Here is a 23,745-nt window from a genome sequence, read left to right as displayed (position 1 = left end):
TATATTAGTTTTTTTTTTAATTTTTATTTATTTATTCATGAGAGACACACACAGAGAGAGAGAGAGAGAGAGAGAGGCAGAGACATAGGCAGAGGGAGAAGCAGGCTCCCTGCAGGAAGTCCAATGTGGGACTCAATTCCCGGTAGGGGATCACACCTTGAGCTGAAGGCACACACTCAACCGCTGAGCCACCCAGGCGTCCCAGAAGATATTAGTTTTATGAAGTTTTTCTAAGCTCATTTTCTCGGTGAGGAACTCCCAAAGAGGAAACATTGGAGAGGACCATTGTGCATTTTTAAAAACATTTAGACCCTTAATCAGTAAGACATCAATTTTTATTTTTTATTTTTTATTTTTTATTTTATTTTATTTTATTTTATTTTTTTAATGACATCAATTTTTAAAGTTAGATACAAAATCAAGACTGCTCCTATTTGGAGGTATCAATTTTAATTACTGCAACTAACCTGGTTGTTGGCTTCTTCCTCCAATATCATCATGAGGGCCAAAGAAAGAAAATAGGAAAACTGGAAGAAACCTGGCAGCATGAGCAGGGAGGGTCAGGGAGAGGGTGGCTTTGGCCTAGAGCAGTAGGCAGCCAGACACAGCTAAGAATCATCTGCTTTGCCAGGAACTGAGAAAGGTCTGTTTTTTTTTTTTTTTTTTGACACAGAGAGAGAGAGAGAGAGCACGCACATGCACGCACAAGCAAGGGAAGTGGAGCAGCAGGTAGAGGGAGAGGGATAAGCAGCTCCCCGCTGAGCAGGGAGCCGACCTGGGGCTCAATCCTATTACCCTGTAATCATGACCTGAGCTGAAGGCAGATGCTTAACCAACTGAACCACCCAGGTGCCCCAGAAGCATGACGTTCTGAAAATAAAAAGAATGTGTTGGAATAAGAATTTATCAGAAGAAGAAATAATAGAACAGGTACACTTATTTTAAATTATTTAATCTTAAAATTAGCCTAATAGATATACTAAAGAGATACGGAAGGTATTAGCAATATAAAATAAGAAAAAAAAATTTTAAGTAAGCTCTATGCCCATCATGGGGATTGAACTCACAATTCTACCAACTAAGCCAGCCAGGTACCCTGGGAAGAAAAATTTTTTAACCAGGTAGAAATATGGAATAAAAAATATAACAGTTAAAATAACCTAACAGATGGGATATATAGCAGAAAGGATATAGCTAAGGAACAGATCAGCAAATTGGAAGACTACCATTTAGCAATCACTGAGAAGAATAAAAGGCAGAAAAAAAGAAAATATAAAGATAAGATATATGGAGGACACAAACAGAAGTGATTTAGATAACAGGAATTGCAAAAAAGAGAGATAAAAATGAAAAGAATACCTAAAAAATAAATCAGTTTTCAGCAATTAGAAACAAAGATTTTAAATAGAAAGGGCCCACAGAATATCAAAAGGAGAGCCAAAGAAAATTCTACACTTAAAATTATAGTGACATTTAAAAAATTTCTCTTTGCTTTTGAGATTCTTAGTCTTCCAAAGAGGAGGTTTTGAGATTCTTAGTCTTCCAAAGAGGAGGAGTAGATCACACATATAAGGACATAAAAATCAAAATAATATCACATTTTAAAATATGATGTAAGAAGACAATAGAATTGTATTTTCAAAGACTTGGTGGAAAAGAACTTAAAGAGAAAATTATATACAGCCAAACCGTCACTCAAATATGAAAGCATAAAAAATATGAAAGCATAATAAAATTACTGTTAGACTATTAAAGCTACTGAAAACAGGGAAAGTTAAGAAGGGAGACAAATCTAACAGATGTTACAAATCATATACAAGGTACAAGTGACCAAATACCTTGACAGTTTGTTACCTTTAAAAAGAAAGGAGGAGTGCACTAAGATCCAAAGAAGAAAGAATATATTCATAGTGAACAAGAACTACATAATATCAACAAAATAACTACATAATATTAACAAAACAGGGGATAGGGGTTGGGGTTGGGGGAGATAGAAGAGGCTAAAGCTCATTTCTCAGAAGCATGTAAATAAAGGTTTCATTAATAACAAAAGGATTAAAGAGAAAACAGGAAAGGTGGAACACAATGAAATTACAATTAAGACAGTATAAGTCCAAATATATTAAAAATTGAAATAAATGTAAATGGACTGAACTACCAATTAAGACAAAGACTGACAAATTGGCTTCTTAAAAAAGTCAATAAATAAGAGTTACAATTACAGCATCAGCACCTGCAAAGACTGAAAGTAAAAGGACAAAAATAAAACCCTTTATCGGGCAATTAAAATAAAGCTGATGTAACTGTATTACTATCAGATTAAATAGCTGTAAGACAAAGAATACTATCAGAGATGATCACTGTATAATGATGAAAGATTCAACTAAGAAGAGAGAACAATTTTAAATGAATGCACCCAATAAAATAGACTAATGCATCCAAAAATATATATAAAGCAAAAGAGAATTACAGGGAGATATTAATAAGTCTTGGCTTATTTTCACTACCAGAAATTTTATCTACCTTTCTTAATTTTTGATAGATCAAGCAAACAGAAAATCAGTAAAGATCTGAACAGTATTAACTGAGCAAACTGACATTTGCTCAGTTATCTATATCTAGCAATGAGAAAATATATACTTTTTAAAGCACATGGAAAATGTTCACAAAAACTGGCCATGTTTGGTGCACCTGGGTGACTCTGTTGGGCATTCGACTCTTGACTTTGGCTCAGGTCATGATCTCAGGGTCATGAGGTTCTCCAACCTGGGTGTGGACCCTGCTTAAGATTCTCTCTCTCCTCCTTCCTCTCCCTCTGCCCCTCTGCCAACTACATGTGCTTGCTTGCGTTCTCTCTCTCTCTCTCTCTCTCTCTCTCTCTCGGGCGGGGCGGGGGGGGGGGGGGACTGGCCATGTTCTAGGCCAAAAAGAAAACGTCAATACATTTCAAAGGATAGTTATCACATAGATCGTAAGTATCATACAGATCAGATATCAATATTTTTAAAAATACAACTAACTGAATAGAAAATGGACAAACTACAAGAACATCAATATCAAAAAAAGCGAAACCTATATGATCAATAAATATGAAATGTTCAGTATCATCAGTGATCAAAGAAATACAAATCAAACTACTATAATGGGAAATCATTCAATTGGCAAAATCTTTTGAGTTTGATGATACTCAATGGAGACGGTGTTGATCCACAGGATCTCTTATATTTTCCTAGTGGAAGTATAAAGTGGTCAAACAACTTTTGAAAACAATTCTGACGTTATCTCCAGAAGCTGAACATTAACTTGTCCTATGATCTAAAAATTCCACTCCTCCATATGTAGCCAAGAAAAACTCTCATACATGTACAACAGGAGAAACATACAAAAATATTCACGACACTACTATTCACAATAGTAAAATCCAGGAAATGATCTAAATTGCCCAGACTGTGGCTCATTCATCTAATAAAATGTTATATATAGCAGTCAAAAAAAAATGAACTATACCTTCATGCAACAATACACATGAATCTTAGCCATATCATATTGAGCAAGTAAGTCTCAAAAGTATGCATAATATGATTTTATAAAATTTAAAACAAAACAAAAAATACACTTTTTAAGAATACATACAGATGCAATAAAACTTAATTAAAAGCAAATGACAGGGATCCCTGGGTGGCGCAGCGGTTTGGCGCCTGCCTTTGGCCCAGGGCGCGATCCTGGAGACCCAGGATCGAATCCCACATCGGGCTCCCGGTGCATGGAGCCTGCTTCTCCCTCTGCCTATGTCTCTGCCTCTCTCTCTCTCTCTCTCTCTGTGTGTGTGTGTGACTATCATAAATAAATTAAAAAAAAAAAAAAGCAAATGACAATAGAAGACAAGAATGCTGGCTATTGTAGTTAGGGGAAGCAGAGGTGTACGACTGCAGGTAGAAAGAGTCAAGGATCATATGCACAAGTGTATGTTGTCAAGTAATGGTCCATTTGTGGATCCTTATTATGTTATTAAAAATGACTAAGTAAAATGGGTCATTCCTGGACCAATGATGAGTGTGTCAAAAACCAAAGATTATGATTAGTTTAAAATTAAGTCTAATTAATTTGCACCTGAGTTCCAGGCAGGTTAAAAAAAGAAAAGAAATGGGGACACCAGGGTGGTTTAGTTGGTTGAGTGTCTGCCTTCAGCTCAGGTCATGATCCCAAGGTCCTGGGACAGGGTCCTGAGTCTGGCTTCCTGCTCAGGGAAGAGTTGACTTCTCCCTCTGCCCCTACCCCCCCTCTTGTGCGCTCTCTCTCTCTCTGAAATAAATCCATAACATTAAAAAAAAAAAAAAGAAAAGAAAAGAAAATGACAGAATTCTGAAGCTAGAATTCAGATTACTGTCAGGAACCATTTAGATAAAATTTGGAAAAAAAATCTTACACAATACTAAATAGACAATAAATAACATAATTTTACTAAGAATATTCTAAGAATATTCTAGTATATTTCTATTCATCTATGCTTTACAGGGGTGTTGTATAAAGATAAAATTATATCCTTTACATAATCCTATATCCTGTTTATTTATGTAACATTTGTCTCATAATTCCAATTTGTTTCAATAAAATCTAGTGATAACATTAATACAGATTTCTATTTAATGTGAGATGGCTGAGGTATTCTGATTAGTTCTAGTGCTTCATCTATATCATCTATATCCTATATCTATAATGCCATACCTATTAAGGTATGAAATAAAACAGTAAGTCCATCTAGAATAAATACTGTTATTTGGCACCAAAGAAGAAAATCAGGTTAAATTAGTTCAAATTAAAATTCTAGCATTCTAGTGAAAAACTATATTTTATACTGTCCCAAAGATTATTTTAACAAATGAAAATCCTTTATTACCCAACCATTCTGAGGATGTGAAGCCTTGATTTAAAAAGCCCAACTGGGATCCCTGGGTGGCGCAGCGGTTTGGCGCCTGCCTTTGGCCCAGGGCGCGATCCTGGAGACCCGGGATCGAATCCCACATCGGGCTCCCGGTGCATGGAGCCTGCTTCTCCCTCTGCCTGTGTCTCTGCCTCTCTCTCTCTCTCTCTCTGTGACTATCATAAATAAATAAAAATTTAAAAAATAAAAAAATAAAAAAATAAAAAAATAAAAAGCCCAACTTACATACCTTTTCTTACCCAGTCTCCAGTATGAATATTTATAGTCACACCCACTAAATTACTACTTCGCTGTCTTTTTTCCCAGAGAAAATCAAGAGCTTTTCTTGCATATTCCTATAATTAAAAAAAAAGAAAGCACACTTGAAGAACTGCACATCTCTGGCAAACAGGAAACAAAGAAACAAAAATCAAAGGTTCACAGACTTCTTTAAGGATTAAATAAAATTCCTAAGATAATCATTAACAATATACATCAAACGTCCTTACAAGTCAAATCTTGGCTCTTTTTCAGCCAATCAAATCTAGGTAGAAAGAATGAGTCTAAAACTGCTATTTAGTGGAAGTGATTTCACTTTGAGACCATCATGTTTGTCTACTCTTGCATGCAAGTTCATATTCACATATATGATTAAATTATATTAATTGATGCCATAATTAAATGCACTTATTAAAATAATTTCTACCATTAAATACAATGTGAAAATCTCCTTACATACTCTTATTTGAAGAATTAAGAGAGAATTTCAAAGTTGCTATGTCATCTTTGAAACACAAACAGGCATTTCAAGAGCCCACTATTTACAGAACACGCAATTTTGTTAGTGAAGACTAAATAAATTAACTCCTATTCATTTCACAATACCAAACATAACCTTATGATACTATTTTTTTTTCACTTTTTATCCATTGGACATCAAATTAAAATAATTTCTGATCAAATTCCTAGCTTGGATGAAAAGATGTTATAAAATATAAAAGCATAAGACATGTACAGGGGAGTTTCTAAGTTAAAATTAATTTCAGAGCATGAATCTATATTGAGCATTGGAGAAGTATTTCTACAAAAGAAAAAAATCATTAAACCAATTTACCATTTTGCAGATTTAAGAACAGAATATAAAAGACTTAGCTCTTGATTCAATTTATGCTGATTTTTTTAAAACAAAGTAGACTACAGCTTTAATGAAGTTATAATTTCAGAGTGAGAAAGTTTCATAAAGATTATATTTCCCTGTTTCTATCTTACAGCTAAGAAAACAGGCCCAGTGAAATCCAAGACTTAGCCAAAGTTTAAAACTGAATTATAGAACAGCTAATATGAGAATTCATATCTCTTTATATTTTAGACCAAAAGCCGGCAAACCTTTTCTGACAAGGGCCAGACAGTATTTTAGGCATTATGGGTCATACAGTCACTGCCACAATTACTCAACTCTGTTACTTTAGCACAGATGCAGTCACAAACAAAAATAAATAAGCAGGCTGTGTTTCTTTTTTTTTTTTTTTTAAGATTTTATTTATTATTGGTGAGAGACACAGAGAGACACAGGCAGAGGGAGAAGCAGGCTCCATGCAGGGAGCCTGAGGTGGGATTCGATCCCGGGACTCCAGGATCACACCCTGGGCTGAAGGCTGTGCTAAACCGCTGAACCACCCAGGCTGCCCCAGACTGTGTTTCAATAAAACTTTATTCACAAAATAGGCAGTGGCTAGATTTGGCCCCGAGGCTGTTGTTTGCCAACCATGTATTGGATCGATGCTCTGTCAATTGCATCAGGTTGCTTCTTTTACAATAAATTACTATATATTCATAAAGTTAAAAGATCATAATTTTCAAATAGATTTGCCCATAAGTACAAAATAGACCAGTGGAAAGAGTACGGGGTGTGAATTTAGAAAACCATTTAGAAAACTAATTCCAATTCTACTGATTTACCCATAGCTGTGCATCCAATCCTCTTTGAGTCTCACTTTCCTAACCTACAAATGCATCAGTATCTCAGAGTTAAGTAGTTGAAATTACATTAGTGCAAAAGTGGCTATACTTTTCAAAGAAGGGGAAATATGTCAGCAAGTATAGAATAAAAATTAAACCAAACATGATAAATCTGTCCTTGACACTGTGAATATACATACACACAAAGACCATTTGATTTGTTTTCTTCACAGTCCGATCCAATGTCTCTAACAGTAGTATATATTCCCTATTTCTGCTTGCTTTATGTGTCCCATTTGCTGAATTTAAAAAAATTTTCCTAAGTCCTATAACTCAAAAAGAGGGTGTTTTGTGATACTATTGCACAAAATGGCATGCTTAAATATATATATATAAAACTAAAAGTGCGAGACATAGTCTACAACAAAGTTCTTGAGGAATATTAAGTCTTTTGGATAAGAAATAAAATTAACCTCGGGGTAAACAAACTTACAGATATGACTATCAAGTGCAAAAATTTCACTGTTTCAGTGAAGTTTTCAGAAATGCAATAGGCCATCTAGAAGTTTAACAAATAAAACAAAAAGACAGTTTTTCATATAAACATTTCTGGTATCAATATAACATGGCTAAAAAAATCTCCAAAAAATAAACCTAAAAATTTATAGTTTGTGAAAAAATGCAAAGTTGTATTAATATACATCTACCTCACAATGATTTCTAGGTTTTTGACAAAAAAAGTATGGTGAAATCTAGACAAGAGTTCACTAAAATGACAATAATCCTTCAATTGATACTCCTCATACGTGAGCAATGAAAAAAAAGACAAAGTTAGTTATGCCCAATACCCAAGAGATCAAAGACTTTGAAAAGCAAACCTCAAATATTGTTGCTCCTGTGAATCGACTTAAAGCAGCGAACTCAAGGATCAAGGTACCTGCACAAGCTGTACAAGTATCTGTTTCAGTTCCTGTTCGAGCTTCCGGTTTTCTGATACCAAATTTTAAATTAATCTAAATAAAATCAGAAGATTATCAGAAGATTATCATTAACAACTGTGGAAAGATAATGGTTTCTATAAGAGATTATTTTTCAATCAAGATTTTTCATCAAATCAAGCAAATAATTTTTTAAAAAAGATTTTATTTATTTATTCATGAGAGACAGAGAGAGAGGCAGAGACATAGGCAGAGGAAGAGAAGCAGGCTCCACACAGGAGTCGGATGTGGGACTCGATCTCAGAACTCCAGGATCACGCCCTCAGCTGAAGGCAGATGCTCAACCGCTGAGCCATCCAGACATCTCAAATCACGCAAATAATTCATAAAATATTTAAACACTGAAATTTGATGGTCTTTATGACTTTTTTCAATTTAACATCCAGGGAAGTTTATTCTACTACACACATAATATTCATGGGGTAAATAATTTTTCATTTACTTCCTTCCTCAATGAGACCAAAAATCACTACCCATACAAGAATTACATAGAGAAAATATCATCATCTATTACAATTTTATTCTCTAAACAGTTTGAACCAGTTAGTATAAGAATAGGGAACTAGACTAGCTCTAAAAGAAATTAGATTTGAGAATTCGCATAAAACCAGTACTATATTAATCCTTCACAGCAAAAAAACTGATAAAGTTATGGTATGTATTTAAGAAGAAAGTAAAATTTTATTTACAGGCTTAAAAAGTTTTGAAATATAGAGTATATTGCCTTGCTGACAGGCTATCAAATAACACAAAGCAAATTTTTTGAAAGGAATTTTTTTTATAATTCAAAGACAGCAAAATCACACTACATTATAAACCTAGATTAACCAGAACCAAACTGACCACAAACTGATTAAAACTTGGATGGTCAAGACGCCTGGGTGGCTCAGCAGTTGAGAGCCTCCCTTCAGCCCAGAGCGTGATCCTGGAGTCCCAGGATTGAGTCCCACATCAGGCTTCCTGGATGGAGCCTGCTTCTCTCTCTGCCTGTGTGTCTCTGCCTCTCTCTGTGTGCCTCTCATGAATAAATAAATAAAATCTTTAAAAAACAAAAACAAAGACTTGATGGTCTTCTGAAGTCCATATAAAAAACAAAAGAGCAAGCAAATGCCAAGGATCTAGCATAACAAAAACATCAAATATAAATGTTTCCAGATCACTCATCATTTATTGAGAAATCCTCAATAATAAAATATTTACATTAACTGCACTAAGGTAAAGTATAATAAATTTTATAAATATTTGCAATAAGAGCCAACAGTAAAAAATATTTTCTGGTTAGTTCTATTAATTATTACAATCAACTGATTAATAGTTATCTACTACGTGGTGGGTATTAGGTTAAAATACAAAGTAACTGAAAAGATTCTTGTCCTCAGGGAGCTTAAAATTCAGACACAGCAAATAAGACAGATATATATATAAATGGAGATAGTAACTAATAATGGTAAGTCATAAGTGCCAAACGAATGGAAGTGACAAGAAAATGCTAAGATCTAAAAATCAGAAGAGGGACGCCTGGGTGGCTCAGTGATTGAGCGTCTGCCTTTGGCTCAGGGAGTGATATTGGAGTTTCCAGTCACACATTGGGCTCCCTCCAGGGAGCCTGCCTCTCCCTCTGCCTATGTCTCTGCCTTTCTCTGTCTTTTATGAATAAATAAATAAAACCTTTTTAAAAAATCAGAAGAAATATCCTGATATTTGGTAAAATATTACTGAATTGGGAGTAGCCAAGAGCTAACAATGGCAAAGTCCAGGGAATAGTCAAGAGTAAGCAAAGGTAAAACAGAAAACTAAAATGGTATCTTTTCTCTTAACAAAAAAAGGGAAATACTTTGTCACTGAAGTTCTGTACATTAAAAATACTTAAGATAGTTGCATATTGCATATTGCATTACAGTCTTTACTGTCCCAAAATGTTCACTACTAAATGATGTAAAAGAACTATTTCTTAATACATCTATATCATATCATTTCACTCTTCTATGCTGAAAATCTGCATTAAACAACTTCCAAATGCAAAATTTCCAGGGGGCACTACTGTTTCTATAAGACAGGAAAAAGGGTTGAGCGCCTTTTTTGCTTATGGAAATCCTCTTGTTGACTTTTGATCTAGAGGCTGGTTAAATAAGTTCCAGTCCTTCTGACTAGATCTCAGAGGATCGGGGTAGAGAGGGCATTGGTAGGAGCATCTATTAAGTCATGTAGAAGCTAGAAACAAGGAGCTTATTGCCCTTTACTGGAAAGGCTTCATACAAAAAGGTTAAAAGTATAATAAAGGTTTTTGTACTTAGAAGGAATTTGGAACCTGGTTTCTCCCTCCTGGTCCTATGTTCTAGGGAGTCACAAAGTAGTTCTTAAAAAAGAATATTTTTTATTAAAAAATAAATATTATTTATTATTAGAAGTTTAAATTACCTACACTAAATTTACCTACATTACATATTTGCTACACCCATAAGACCCCTAAAATATGTACTATATCAAAATGGAATTCCCATTAACCCTGTTTTATGGATATAATCATCTACCTAATCTTATAAATGAGGTTTTAAATGAAAAAGTGGCAAAGTGTTTTTAATTAACTTTGAGGAAATGGCATCATAAAGTGTGGGCTACTTCTAGGGTTTATATACAGATGTAACAAATGACCATTAACTATTAAAATAGCATTTCTGCCCAGCAAATTCTTGAGTTAAAAACATTAATACTACCAATTATGCATAACCAAGAGCAATTGTACACACTTTCAAGAGCAAAAGCTCATAAGCAAGAAGAAGGCAGGGTAGAAAGACACTTGTTTTGTATATTTAGTCCTCTTCTAAAAAGCAACTTTTAAAATTTTCCTGATACTTCAGAGTATAAGAAAATAATACATTTTCTTTATTTTACTATAAGACTCTTAGTAGCTTTTTAAATTCCTCACCTGTTTCTCATGTTACAGCAAAAGTAAAGAAATGCTAGATTCCCCAAAATTTAGCACCTCCATTTATAACAAAAACTAAAAATATTCACCAAAAGTTACTTAAACATACATCTAGGTTATTTGAAATAACTTTGCTTTTAATATGCTAAGAAAATAAAAAGATTGACAAACAAGCTTAACCACACTGAAAAGCAAAGAAATTCACATTAAAACAAGACTCCATTTTTTCTCATTAAATTGGCTAAAGAATAACAATACACATTGTTGACAATGGTACAAGGACACATATACTTTTATAAAACACAGGTAACTGTAAAAATAGAACCTTTCTGGAGAACAACTGGGCAACAATAAGTACCCAAAGCTTAAAAAGCATTCCGTATTTCTGTGACTTACTATATCCTCTTCTAGTAATTTATCCTATGGAAGAAGAGATCTATACAAAGATGTTCACAGAAGAGCTATTCAAAAATATCAAGAATGAGAAATTTAAATAAAAGATTTAATAACTAGTCTCTTTCACTAAAAAAAAAAGAAAAAGTGTTGGTCACAATCCACTAAATTGGTGGGTAAAGTAATATGCTGTGACCTCCAGTTTGAAAAGCACTGCTCTGTATCATGCTGTTTCTCCAAAGGTTTCTTGATGGGGAAAGTGAATCTTACTTGATTTATATTGGGTGAAAAGTTATTCCAGGTAATAGAGATGGCAGGCCTGACAGCATGGAAATGGAAAAAACAAAAAACAAAGAAAAACATACCTTAGGTGTTTGGGGAAACACTAACAGATTCTTTTGATTGAAATGGAACACTCATTTCATTGGGGTGTGAGGTTCTGAGAGCAAGTCGGAAAGTCTACTGCCAAACCATAATGAATTCTGAAAGTTAAAAGATACTCTGTACAATAGGGAGTCAGTAAAACTTCTGAGGGTAGTTTGATAAAAGTTGTTTTAGTAAGTTTTTTTAAGTCTCTAAAGAATAAACCAGAGAGAAAAGAGTAAGATAGGTATTTACAATAGTTTAAGAATAAAATTATATATTATAATTAGTTGCTTCAACTAGCATACCAGCAGTAAGAAAATAGAAAAATTATCAGAACTTAGTAATGGCTGAGGTATCTAACTTGGACAAGATGGAGAGAGCAATAGTGTTAATAAAGACAATAGCCAAGAAAATTCTTCCCATATTCAATGGTTTCTTTCCCTTTGCTTTAAATATAACATTTTTGGGGGAGGAAAAAACAAACTCTCTCAACTGACTCTGCTGCCACCTCCAACTAAATCTCAAAATAAACAGACCTGTGTTTTCACCTACTTTGAACCCTTCTCTCCTCTCCTCTTTACTCTTCCACATTACATCCTTTAAGGTTCTATTTGCATCTAATTCTCCTATTGTTTTTTATTTCCTTTTTTAAAAAGATTTTCTTTATTTTATTTGAGAGAAAAAGAAAGCATGACTGGGGGAGGGGCAGAGAGAGGGAGAAGCTGACTCCCCACTGAGCTGAGAGCCTGGGGGGAGGGGGGGGGACTTCTTCCTAGGACCTGGGATCAGGACCCTGAGCTAAAGGCAAATGCTTAACCAACTGAAACACTCAGGCTCCCCTCCTATTGTTTTCTAGAAGACCTCCTTTTGAAGCTCTAAGATTTCATAATACCATAGCCTCTACTGTATGGTTCTCCTCCTGAGTCTTTTCCACCACTCTACTTCCTCCTCATGCCCCTGTCCTGTGTTCTCTCCATACCCTCTCTTCTGGAGAGTCAACATTCACTCTGTTTCAAATGTAGTTTCTGCACAAATAATTCTGTGCCCAAATTCTAGTTTGGCATCTGTTTCTTTCTTCTGCAGCATAATCTAAACTGTTACACAGTGACACATAAAAGGCTTAAACTAATCTAAACTCTCATACCACTCAAATGCAGAACTGAAATGTCAATATAAATTATTATATAGCTATGAAGTATTTTTCCTCAGCCTCAAGCAGGTAATGAACAAATGGTTCCAACTACAAAAATTCTTTTTTTTTAAGATGGTAAAGAAAGTATATAAAGACTGCTACGTTTTTCAGATTACTTACTCTTGGATAAGGAAGGCCACTGGTAGTATTGAAAGCTGGTAAAAGTTTGTAACCCAATTGCTTCGCCATTTGGAGAAGTTCATCATTGTACCACTGCATGTACTCGCCTTTTTCTTTCAGCATGATCGCCAGCGAGTGTCCACCCAAAAGACCCCTACAATTACAGAGAGGAAACATTATCCATTTCTTACAGACACTTGAAAGTTACCACCTAAAAAGATATGGCTATCTTGTCACCAACAATTTAGCACACATAAGGGAAGACTTCAGAAAGGACCTTTCTTTTTTTTTTTTTTAACCTAACTCTGGCTACTCATTTTACAGCAAACCACAGCCAGTACAAAAAAGTTTCAGATGTTCTATCTGCTGTAAAGTGTTTGGCATTCTCAAACACCTTAAAATAAAGAAGATACTTAAAAAAAAAGAAAGTATCCTAGAAATCACTTATTTTAACAACCTGACATTTGATTCTAACAGCTTTTAAATTTAACTTAATTATATCATGCAATCTTTAACTCTCACAGAATATTTAAAAAATCTCCCCAACTCTGTATTAAATAGATTAAAAAACTCTGTGAAAAGCTACATAAATATTTCCTAAATTGAAAAAGACTCTACCTGTTTCACAAAAGGAAATGTATAATAACATAAAAGTAACCATAAAGTATAAAAATTTAATAATGTTGAAACCTGAATTAATAAATCTTGTAATTCGATACTTTTAAATGTTCTGAGAGCATTTCAAGCTGTTTATTAGTTGAGAGGTAATATTATACATTTAATTTCATTTGGCTTGAAGAGATGCTAGTTAAGATTAGCAAACTATGTAAACTAGCGAAAAACCTGAGATACAACTAATATGCAAATGGTCAACCTCTAACCCTTTTTTTTTTTTTTTTTAACAAACACGGGGATTACCTTTGATTTGAGTCTGCAACTACTTCCAAACTCTGCTGCTGTCTGTCTGTCTCTGATACAATGCAAGGTCATCCCCCAGCCTCTGTTTCATAACACCCCAACTTTCATCTTTTAAGCATAAGCAATTTCTTGCTTTATTACCATCAAGAAATAAACAGTATAGCTTAGGCTTCTGTTATTAAAATTACAGCTTTAGTAAAAAAAAAAAAAAAAAAAAAAAAAAATCATAGCTTTAGTGTCTTACATACTTACCCAAGAACTCTGATGTTTGTTTCAAAGACTGATACAACTACATCATTATCTAAATTAACATCTCTTAAAACTTTTCTCACTGCATCTTCAAATTCTTTAGTTTTATTTAATACCTAGAAGAAAATTATGAAAATAAAGCTCTTTTCTACCATGTTAAGAAGAAATAGTTAGAATGAGCTACTAAAAGCAAGTTAATACATTAAGACACTAAAAAGTGACAAATATAAAATGTTTCCTTTATATTTACTATAAAAATGTGGTATCTAAAATCCTCCAAAATTAAATGCCTACATTATAAGGAATCTTTATATACTATTTTAGACACATGGAAATCATTAAGAATTTAAAATAATAATCATCAGAACTGATAAGTGGTTTCTTAATCTATAACCCATGGCCTAGAGCTACATGAGATGAGCTCTTTCAGGATTTGGTTTCCAAGTCAAAACAACACAAAAACCATCCTATTCACCAAACATCATTTTAAGGATGCTCTCAAAAAAAATAAAAAAAATAAAAAATAGGATGCTCTCAAAAGAAAGTACAACCTTCAGAGAATGACTGACTGTAAACCACATACCACCTGCCATCTTCACCCATGGATGCGCTGACCCCTAACTAAGGAGGAGTACAATGTTGTGTTCAAGTGCAACCTCTGATTTGAACTCTGGTTCTTTCACTCACTACCTGTATCTCAGTCAAATGACTTCCATCTCTGAGCCTATTCCCTCATCCATAAAAAAAGGAAATATCTACTCTCATAGGATTGTTTATCATTATTATTATTATTACCATGGGGGTCTAGAATCCTGACTAGGTTAAGAATTCTGTTCCAGGAAGGGGCCAATGCGTTACATAGTTGCGTTGATTTTTCAGTCTAAATCAAGGCTGTATCAGTGAGCCCTCTTGCTCAACTATTGATCCCAACAGTTACAATCAGAAATAGACAAGATGACTTAACTCATGCTCTAACTATAACCCACTGTGCTTATTGCTTATCACACTTTCTTGAGTCACTGACAAGATATTTTGCAGTGACCAGAATATTCCAACTGCCAGACTAGAAAAGCCCTGATATCAATGGAATGATAGACACAGCCTACATGTCACCTTACCTGCCCATGATCATGGGTTGAACACCTGTACCCTTCCTTCCCACCGCCAACCCCCTGCCCCGCCCATGATCACACACTCTCAGCATGTTTTCTTGCATGTATACCCACCTGACATCTCCATCTTGCCCATGGAGAGGTCTATTGTTAGGGCTTGTGCCTGCCATCTTTCCCAGCATCCAGCACCAGAAATAAATCTCTCCCCTTCTCTTTTCCAAGACTTTCCTCTCTCTTGAGTAATGCCACAGGTTTATCTATTCAGTGTTGGCAAACCCAGCCAGGTGCTATGCTTCCAATTTGGCCCCCTCAGGATTCCCAAGGAGGAAGCAGTTGGCCGAGGCAGTGTGGCAGGCCTTACCTGTTTGTTTTCTGAGTTAGCAGTTGTCATAGATTGTTCAGTAACAGCTGCATAATTACATGCTTTTAGACCTCGGATCCACTAAAGGTATTTTTCCTTTACTTGTTTAATCTTTTTGTTTGATAAAATTTTGTAGTGTTTTTTCACTTGATTTCTTTCTCTAAAAATTCTAATTTAGTTATAAAATATTCCATAAGAATATCTAAGGGGCACCTGGGTGGCTCAGCTGTTGAATGTCTGTCTTTGGCTCAGGTCGTGGTCCTGGGATCAAGTCCACATCAGGTTTCCTGGGGCGAAGGGGCCTGCTTCTCCCTCTGCCTGTATCTCTGCCTCTGTCTCTCATGAATAGATGAGTAAAATTTAAAAAAAAAAAAAAAAAAGGGTATCTGACTAAATTTCAAGTAGGGTAAGTCCTGAGTAAAATATACTATGAAGCCTTGCTTTAAACTGACTCCTTTTCCTTGACAATCTCTAAATCCAAGTAAATTCTGCAGCCCTATATCATACTTTTAGAATGAAACACAACTGTTCTACCCCCTACTCACCTACACATACACTTTTTAGTATCATTTTGTTAATCTTATTATTCTTCCTAGTCTATCTCCAGAGAACTATTCCCAAGAATTATACCAATGCTATTTGTTTCAAAGGAGAATAAAGGTAGAAAGAGTTCTCTTTGTCTATAACTAGTTAGAAAACTCATTCCAATTGCTCTATTAGTTATCAGCTCTATTAGTTATCAGCTCCTAGCTGATAACAATGATGAATTCAGGTCTTCCTTTCCCTTATTATTTTTAATTTGTTTCAATATCTCTTTCTACGAATTTCATGGTAATGTAGAATTTTTTTAAAAAAGATTTTATTTATTTATTCATGAGAGACACAGAGAGAGAGGCAGAGACACAGGCAGAAGGAAAAGCAGGCTCCCTGCAGGGAGCCTAACATGGGGCTCAATCCCAGGAACCTGGGATCGCAACTGAGCCAAAGGCAGATGCTCAACTGCTGAGCCACCCAGGTGCCTTGGCAGTGTAGAATTTAAAAAGAAATTTAAATTTAGTTCTTGGCATCATTACATCAATAAAAACTAGATGGACAGACTTAGGAACAGATTAAATTTAGTATATGTGCTGCCGAAGTGAGCACAGGAACAGATTAAATTTAAAAATCAAACTATGACAACAGAAATTCTACTTGGTACGACCAAAATAAAAACAATAGAGGTACATGTAGCATCACACATGATAGGTCTATCAATATTTTCAAATAAATCACAAAATAAAAAAGCTCACAAAGTAAAGGCAAAGTAAGTTAGAAATATTAATGTGTATTAATAAAATGTACCAAATAATTCCTTTTAAATGTAGGAAATAGGGGCACTTGGGTGGCTTAGTTGGTTAAGTGTCTGCCTTTGGCTCAGGTCATGATCCTAGGGTCCTGAGATCAAGCCCTGCATGGGGGTCATGATCCTAGGGTCCTGGGATCAAGCCCTGCATGGGGGTCATGATCCTAGGGTCCTGGGATCAAGCCCTGCACGGGGCTCCCTGCTCAATGGGGAGTCTGCCTCTCCCTCTGCCCTTCTCTCCCTGTACTTCCTGCTTGTGCTCTTTGCTCTCTCAAATAATAAAATCTTTTTTAAATAAATAAATAATAAATGTGGGAAAAAATTTTTCTAAACTAATTCTTCTGTTTAGATTAAAACAAAAATTTTAAAATAGTAATAAAAATTCAAAATGAATGTTTATGTTTCAAAGCTATGATGACATGTAAGAAGTTACTTAGGTTATTCCTACTTGAAAAGAGGAATTAAATTTAAATTAAATTTAAATTTAAAATTTAAGGAGTTTATAAAGTATCTTTTTTTTTTTAGATGTAAGGCTTTATCAGCCTTTCTTAACTCTTGAGGATAAATTCAACAAATAGGAATTACTTATCTGAATCTGAACCAAAGATTAATAAGAAGTAGTACCTCATAGTTAACAGGAAACTTAGATACCTAGTCTAGCCCTTCTGAGGTGAAAACAGGAGCCCAGAAAAGTTATTTAAAATTAAATCATTTATTTAATTAATTTATTTAAAAGTTATTTAATTTGGCCAAAATCACACATACCAGTTTATCAGATCACTTATTACTACCTGCCACAAGGAGCCAGAACTCAAGTTTCTACCACACATTACGAAGAGTATGGTCTGCTAACCAGCAATAGCAGCACCACCAAGTGGCAGCTTATTAGAAACACAGATTCTTGAACCCTACCTTCTTCAGTCTATTGGATCAGAATCTGTATATTAAAGCAAGATCCCTGGGTACTTATAGTACATTGAAGTTTTAAAAGCACTGCATCATTATACAGTATTTCTCAAACTTAGTATACATCATAATCATCTGGAAGCTTGTTTAAAAACAGACTGCTGGGCCTCACTCCCAGACTTTTTGATTTAGTATGTCTGGGATGAAGTGCTAGAATTTTGCATTTCTAACAAGATGTCAGGTGTCGCTGCTGCTGCTGTTGCCCTGGGATCGTATTTTGCAGATCAGTGTCAAAGTATACAACTGGTATAACATGAAAGATAGAATTTTTGTAATAATTAATGGCTACTCAATTAGAAGCCAACAGATTTCTAAATTAGGAAAATTATGTAGCCTGAAACCACCTTTATCCCTTCATTTCTGATAAGATTTTTTAAAGCATATGGTATCTGAGATCCATGTTCAAGAAAATCAACTAAGGGCTTACAGAGAGATGACAGGGAATTTTCTATATGGAAGGATAAAGCAAAGCTGACAAAATGAAGAACAAACTTAAGTTCACCTGTGGTCTTTCCTAACACATAGCTACTGCTCTTTAATTACTCCCCATGTCAAGGTAGACCTGACAAGTATAACCCAGCTACAGTTACAAACAAATAACACCACATAGCTTATCCTAGGGTGGAAATTTGTACCTCCCAGGATACCTTTGTCTTTTATAATATGCAGAGGAAGCCCTATTATAGCAGAACACCGAGGACCACGAAACCAAAAATAGGGCATATATATATTATCTCATTCTCATAGTCATGGTAATATAGTCACAAATTCCTTTAATCTCTGAAAAATAAAGTCACAACTTTTGAAACTCTGACCCAGCTTTAAAAAGTTACAAACAGGGGATTCCTGGGTGGCTCAGCGGTTTAGCGCCTGCCTTTGGCCCAGGGCGGGATCCTGGAGTCCCGGGATCGAGTCCCACGTCGGGCTCCCGGCATGGAGCCTGCTTCTCCCTCCTCCTGTGTCTCTGCCTCTCTCTCTCTTTCTCTCTCTATCATAAATAAATAAATAAATCTTAAAAAAAAAAAAAAGTTATAAATAACCAAAGTCTCCAAAACAAAAAGGTCTTGTCAACCGAGGCTGCATTTTATAAACAAAGAGATGCTTTAGAGGCATAAATAATAATGCCCAGCCCCACTCCAGAATAATTAAATCAAGAGTAACTTGGGAGAGGGGGTATTTTTAAAAACATCATAGGCAATCCTCCTAAGGTGCTGGTATAGAAGGAAGGAGGGAGAAAATGGATGTGAAAGGGAGGCGAAGGGAACAGGAAAGGAAAGGAAAAAGAAAATGTTCGGGGGGGGGGGGATGTAGAAACAATATTGGGAAGAAAAGCTTAGTTTTGAAAAAGATTTTTGTTTTGTTTTTTAAACATTAATCAGTCCTTAATATATATACTCAAAGTTGAGAATTAGGTCTTCAGGAAAATCCTGAAGCAGGCCTACTTTTTTTTCTTTTTAAAGATTTTATTTATTAAATAAAATCTTAAAAAAAAAAAAAAAAAAAAAAAGGGCAGCCCAGGGGGTGATCCTGGAGACCCAGGATGGAGTCCCATGTCTGGCTCCCTGCATGGAGCCTGCTTCTCCCTCTGCCTGTGCCGGCTTCTCCCTCTGCCTGTGTCTCTGCCTCTCTCTGTGTGTGTCTCTCATGAATAAATAAAATCTTAAAAAAAAAAGATTTTATTTATTTATTCATGAGAGACAGAGAGAGGGAGACACAGGCAGAGGGAGAAGCAGGCTCCATGCAGGGAGCCTGATGTGAGACTCGATCCCAAGTCCCCGGGATCACGTCCTGGGCTGAATGCAGCGCTAAACCGCTGAGCCACCCAGGCTGCCTGCAAGCCTACTCTATATTGTAAGTGGTCTCAAAGTAGAAAGTTAGAAAGATGCTATATCTAGAAATCAAGACATCTGTAGGTCAATCCTTCCCCTCTGCCATCATAAACCATCCCCAGCCAGAATTGGAATGATTTTGTATTCCAATGAGGTAAAAAATGATTGCTAAGAAGGGAGCACTTGGGACTAAAAATCACTGCTGGGAAAAAATTAATTTTTTAATGACCGTAACAGAAGAATCCTAATTTAACAATTTAAGTATCATTATGGCATGCCATTCTGGAACAAGAACATCAGTGGTATTTTCTAGAATTAATTTCTTCCAATGGCTTCAATCTCTTTGTATAACAGGGAAACAAACTTCCTGATGTGCCATCACATTAGCTAACACACCTACAAATTATTTCAGTATCTCCATGATTTCTATATACTTTCACCTGATAGGTGACATAATCAACAGTGTGAAAGATCTATTTAGAAGCAAAGCTCATAAGATATTATTTTTTTATTTTTTTTAAAGATTTTATTTATTTATTCATAGAGACAGAGAGAGAGGCAGAGACAGGCAGAGGGAGAAGCAGGCATCATACAGAGAGCCTGACGTGGGACTCGATTCAGGGTCTCCAGGATCACGCCCTGGGCTGCAGGCGGCGCCAAACCGCTGCGTCACTGGGGCTACCCTCAGAAGATATTATATACTGAAAACCTCTGCTTCTGACTTACTGTGTAATGACTATATTCATATTTGATTATGCAAATTATGAAGTTTATAAAATAAGTAAATTCAAGAAGAATCAAACCTACCACAAGAGTATCCAAAGAATCAATCAGTGTCAGGGAAAATCTAAGAAAGAAGTATAAGATACAAACCATTAGAATTCTGAATATTTTATCCATGATTTATATCCATAAGCAGATGTATCTATGCCTTATTGACTGGTAGTTTCTATTAGCTAGTACTTCCATGCATCTATAGTACAATGTAACCTATAAAGCACCGAAGGCCCCTGAAAAGGCTTAATATTACGTTTAATATTCTGTGCATCTACATATCTTCAAAATGAATAGAAATATTAACTTCTAAAATCAAATAAAAATATTAAACCACCCACACTTTATATAATGTGTCAATGACTTTATATACATTTAAAAAGTTATATTCATCTTATATTTCACTGATCAAACCGGTAAATGATTTTTTATAAAAGATAACAAAAGGAAATAAAAGAGTTTAATGTTAATACTTAAAGCAGTCTTGAAATTTAACCAATTCCCAGAAATACAACTGTAAGCTGCATCTAGAAAGTCTAAAACCTGGGAACCCTGAGATGCCACGCCATCCACTGTGTTGATAATACTCACTTTCCCAAGGCATCATCAACATCACCCCGACTTGGCTCCTGGCCTCTAACACGACCTCTACAGGTTAAAGGCATGAGTTCATCAGCTGGGTAAGCATGTTCCTGCAAGGAAAATTTTAGTGAGTCACTGAGGAAAATAAGAGAAAGCAAACATCCTTAGAAGATACAACCTTCTTACAGTTAAATGAAAGAAGTTTTTACAGTATCTAGGATCTTTTTTAAAAAAAATTAGTTATAAATGTAATACATGCTTAAGAAAAAAATCAATACTAAAATATATTTCTTTAAAAATCTGATAATCTGGGACTCCTGGGTGGCTCAGTGGTTGAGCATCTGCCTTCGGCTCAGGGCATGATCCTGAATCCAGGGATTGAGTCCCACATCGGGCTCCCTGTAAGGAGCCTGCTTCTCCCTCTGCCTATGTCTCTGCCACTCTCTGTCTCTCTCATGAATAAATAAAATCTTAAAAAAATAAATTGCACAATGTTATACTATCTCACATATTATTATAAAAAAAATTCTGATAATCTGCTTCCACTCTACTAAATCTCACTCCCCAAAGGTAACTACTGTTATGACTGGCATTTATGCTTCCAAATTTATCCACATACATTAAAATACATGCACATATATAATTTACATTTTATTTACAAACAAGTGCTCATGCCATATGCACACACTGCTCTAAAATCTGTTTACTTAAACCACAGTGGAGTTTTTCCATGCTAGAATTTTATAAATGTATTTAACTACAAAGTGATCGTTTAATAGCAGCTAATATTACTGAGTACAGTTTAAGCACTGTTCTGTACAGTTTAGTTCATTTAATTATCACATCTCTGAAACAGATTCAATTATCCCTATTTTACAGATGAGAAAATTGAGGCCCAAAGAAGTTCAGTCAGTCTAGTTACTATACAACTAGCAGATAATGAATCCAGAATTTAAGCCTGGCAATCTGACTCTAGAGCCTATTATCCTTCATGGTACCTCCTCACAGTATTCCAAAGTATGGATACACTAAAATTTATTCATTCATTCCTCTACTGAGGAACATGTAGATTGAACTCAATTTTTCACTATATAAACAATGCTATAATAAACATCTATATACATACATCTTTTGCACATATGCTTGTATTTCTATAGATTGACTCCCTAGAGATAGACCCAAGGGGTCAAAGATATGGATATTTAATTTCTGATAACTATCAGACTGAAGACACTAATTTTTTTATTATTATTCATAGAGATACGGGGGGGGGGGCAGAGACACAGGCAGGGGGAGAAGCAGGCTCCATGCAAGGAGCCCAACATGGGACTCGATCCAGGGTCCCCAAGATCACGCCCTGGGCTGCAGGTGGCGCCAAACCGCTGTGCCACCGGGGCTGCCCATGAAGACACTAATTTACATCCTTACAATCCTCTAACATAGGGGACGACCAATGATCTATATTTTGCCCATCTTCGAAACAAAAAATGATATCTCAAGTATTATTACTAATGAGGATAAACATTTTCGTATTAGTTATTGCTTTTTTTTTTGAAATGTCTGTTTATGTTTTGTCCATCTTCTACTGGTTGTCTTATTGGCCAACACACTCTCTATACATTGTTATATATAGTAAACATATTTCTCCTGTCTTTTTTGTTTTTTAAAGATTTTATTTATTTATTCATGAGAGACACAGAGAGAGAGAGAGAGAGGCAGAGACACAGGCAGAGGGAGAAGCAGGCTCCATGCAGGGAGCCCGACGTGGGACTCGATCCCAGATCTCCAGGATCACGCCCTGGGCTGAAGGTGGCGCTAAACTGCTGAGCCACCCAGGCTGCCCTATTTCTCCTGTCTTTTGTTTTGGTGCTTCTTACTATAAGCTCTAGATATGTAGTTAACTCTATCACTCTCTTCCTTTAAGGTTTCTAGATTTCGAGCATGGTTAAAAAGGCTATTTGAGCCTCTGAAAACAATGCTCATTTTTTTTATGTCTAGAGATTTACTCCATCTGGAATTTAATTTTCTTTATGATGTAAAATAAAACATAACTATGTTTGCCCCCCAAAATAGCCAATTTTCTAAATGCCACTTTTAAAACAACCCATCCTCTTCCTAATTGCTTGAAATACAGCTTCATTAGTTCAAAATTGTCTACACATTTCTATAGTCTCAATTTTGTTTTACAGACCAATTTGCCTGACAGGCCTCTTTCCTAATCCTACTGCCCTACAGACCTATTTCCTGCTCCAAACCATTATCTTAATTATTCCATCTTTGCACCATACCTTGCTACTTAGTATAGCAACTCACTCCCCCATTATTTTTCTTCAAAATTCTCTTAACTACTTTTTCAAATTTACCCCTCTGGATAACTTTAGATTTTCTTTAAAATTCCATTTAAATTTTAATTGGAAGAGCCTAATTTGGGGAGAATTGACTTTATTACCAATTGAGTCTTCCCATTCAGGAATGTACTATATGTATCACTACATTAATTCATATCTTCTTTTATAATTTGGTTTCCTTCTATAGAAGATCTCACACATTTCTTTTTTTTTTTTTTTAAGATTTTACTTATTTATCCCTGAGAGAGAGCGAGAGCAAGAGGCAGAGACACAGGCAGAAGGAGAAGCAGGCCCCATGCAAGGAGCCCAACGCGGAACCTGATCCCGGGACCCCAGAATCACACCCTGGGCCGAAGGCAGGTGCTAAATCGCTGAGCCACCCAGGGATC

General features: G+C 35.4%; 1 protein-coding gene across 7 annotated transcripts in view; it reads right to left on the bottom strand.

Moving 5' to 3' along the window:
• EDEM3 (ER degradation enhancing alpha-mannosidase like protein 3) overlaps positions 1-23,745 on the bottom strand; it is a 72,372-nt gene that overhangs the window by 30,028 nt on the left and 18,599 nt on the right. For all 7 annotated transcript variants that reach the window (XM_077901952.1, XM_077901953.1, XM_077901948.1 and 4 more), the window contains exons 3-8: positions 21,018-21,118; positions 20,460-20,499; positions 14,046-14,158; positions 12,876-13,029; positions 7,759-7,893; positions 5,172-5,277 (exon numbers count right to left, since the gene is read on the bottom strand). In XM_077901952.1, coding sequence (XP_077758078.1) covers positions 5,172-5,277; positions 7,759-7,893; positions 12,876-13,029; positions 14,046-14,158; positions 20,460-20,499; positions 21,018-21,118 — 649 coding nt within the window. The remainder of the gene's footprint in view (positions 1-5,171; positions 5,278-7,758; positions 7,894-12,875; positions 13,030-14,045; positions 14,159-20,459; positions 20,500-21,017; positions 21,119-23,745) is intronic.

The sequence above is a fragment of the Canis aureus genome, chromosome 6 (genome assembly GCF_053574225.1).
Source record: "Canis aureus isolate CA01 chromosome 6, VMU_Caureus_v.1.0, whole genome shotgun sequence".
Classification (NCBI taxonomy): Eukaryota; Metazoa; Chordata; class Mammalia; order Carnivora; family Canidae; genus Canis; species Canis aureus.
Note: the sequence above shows the minus strand (reverse complement) of the source record. Positions and strands in the feature narration are given on the sequence as shown.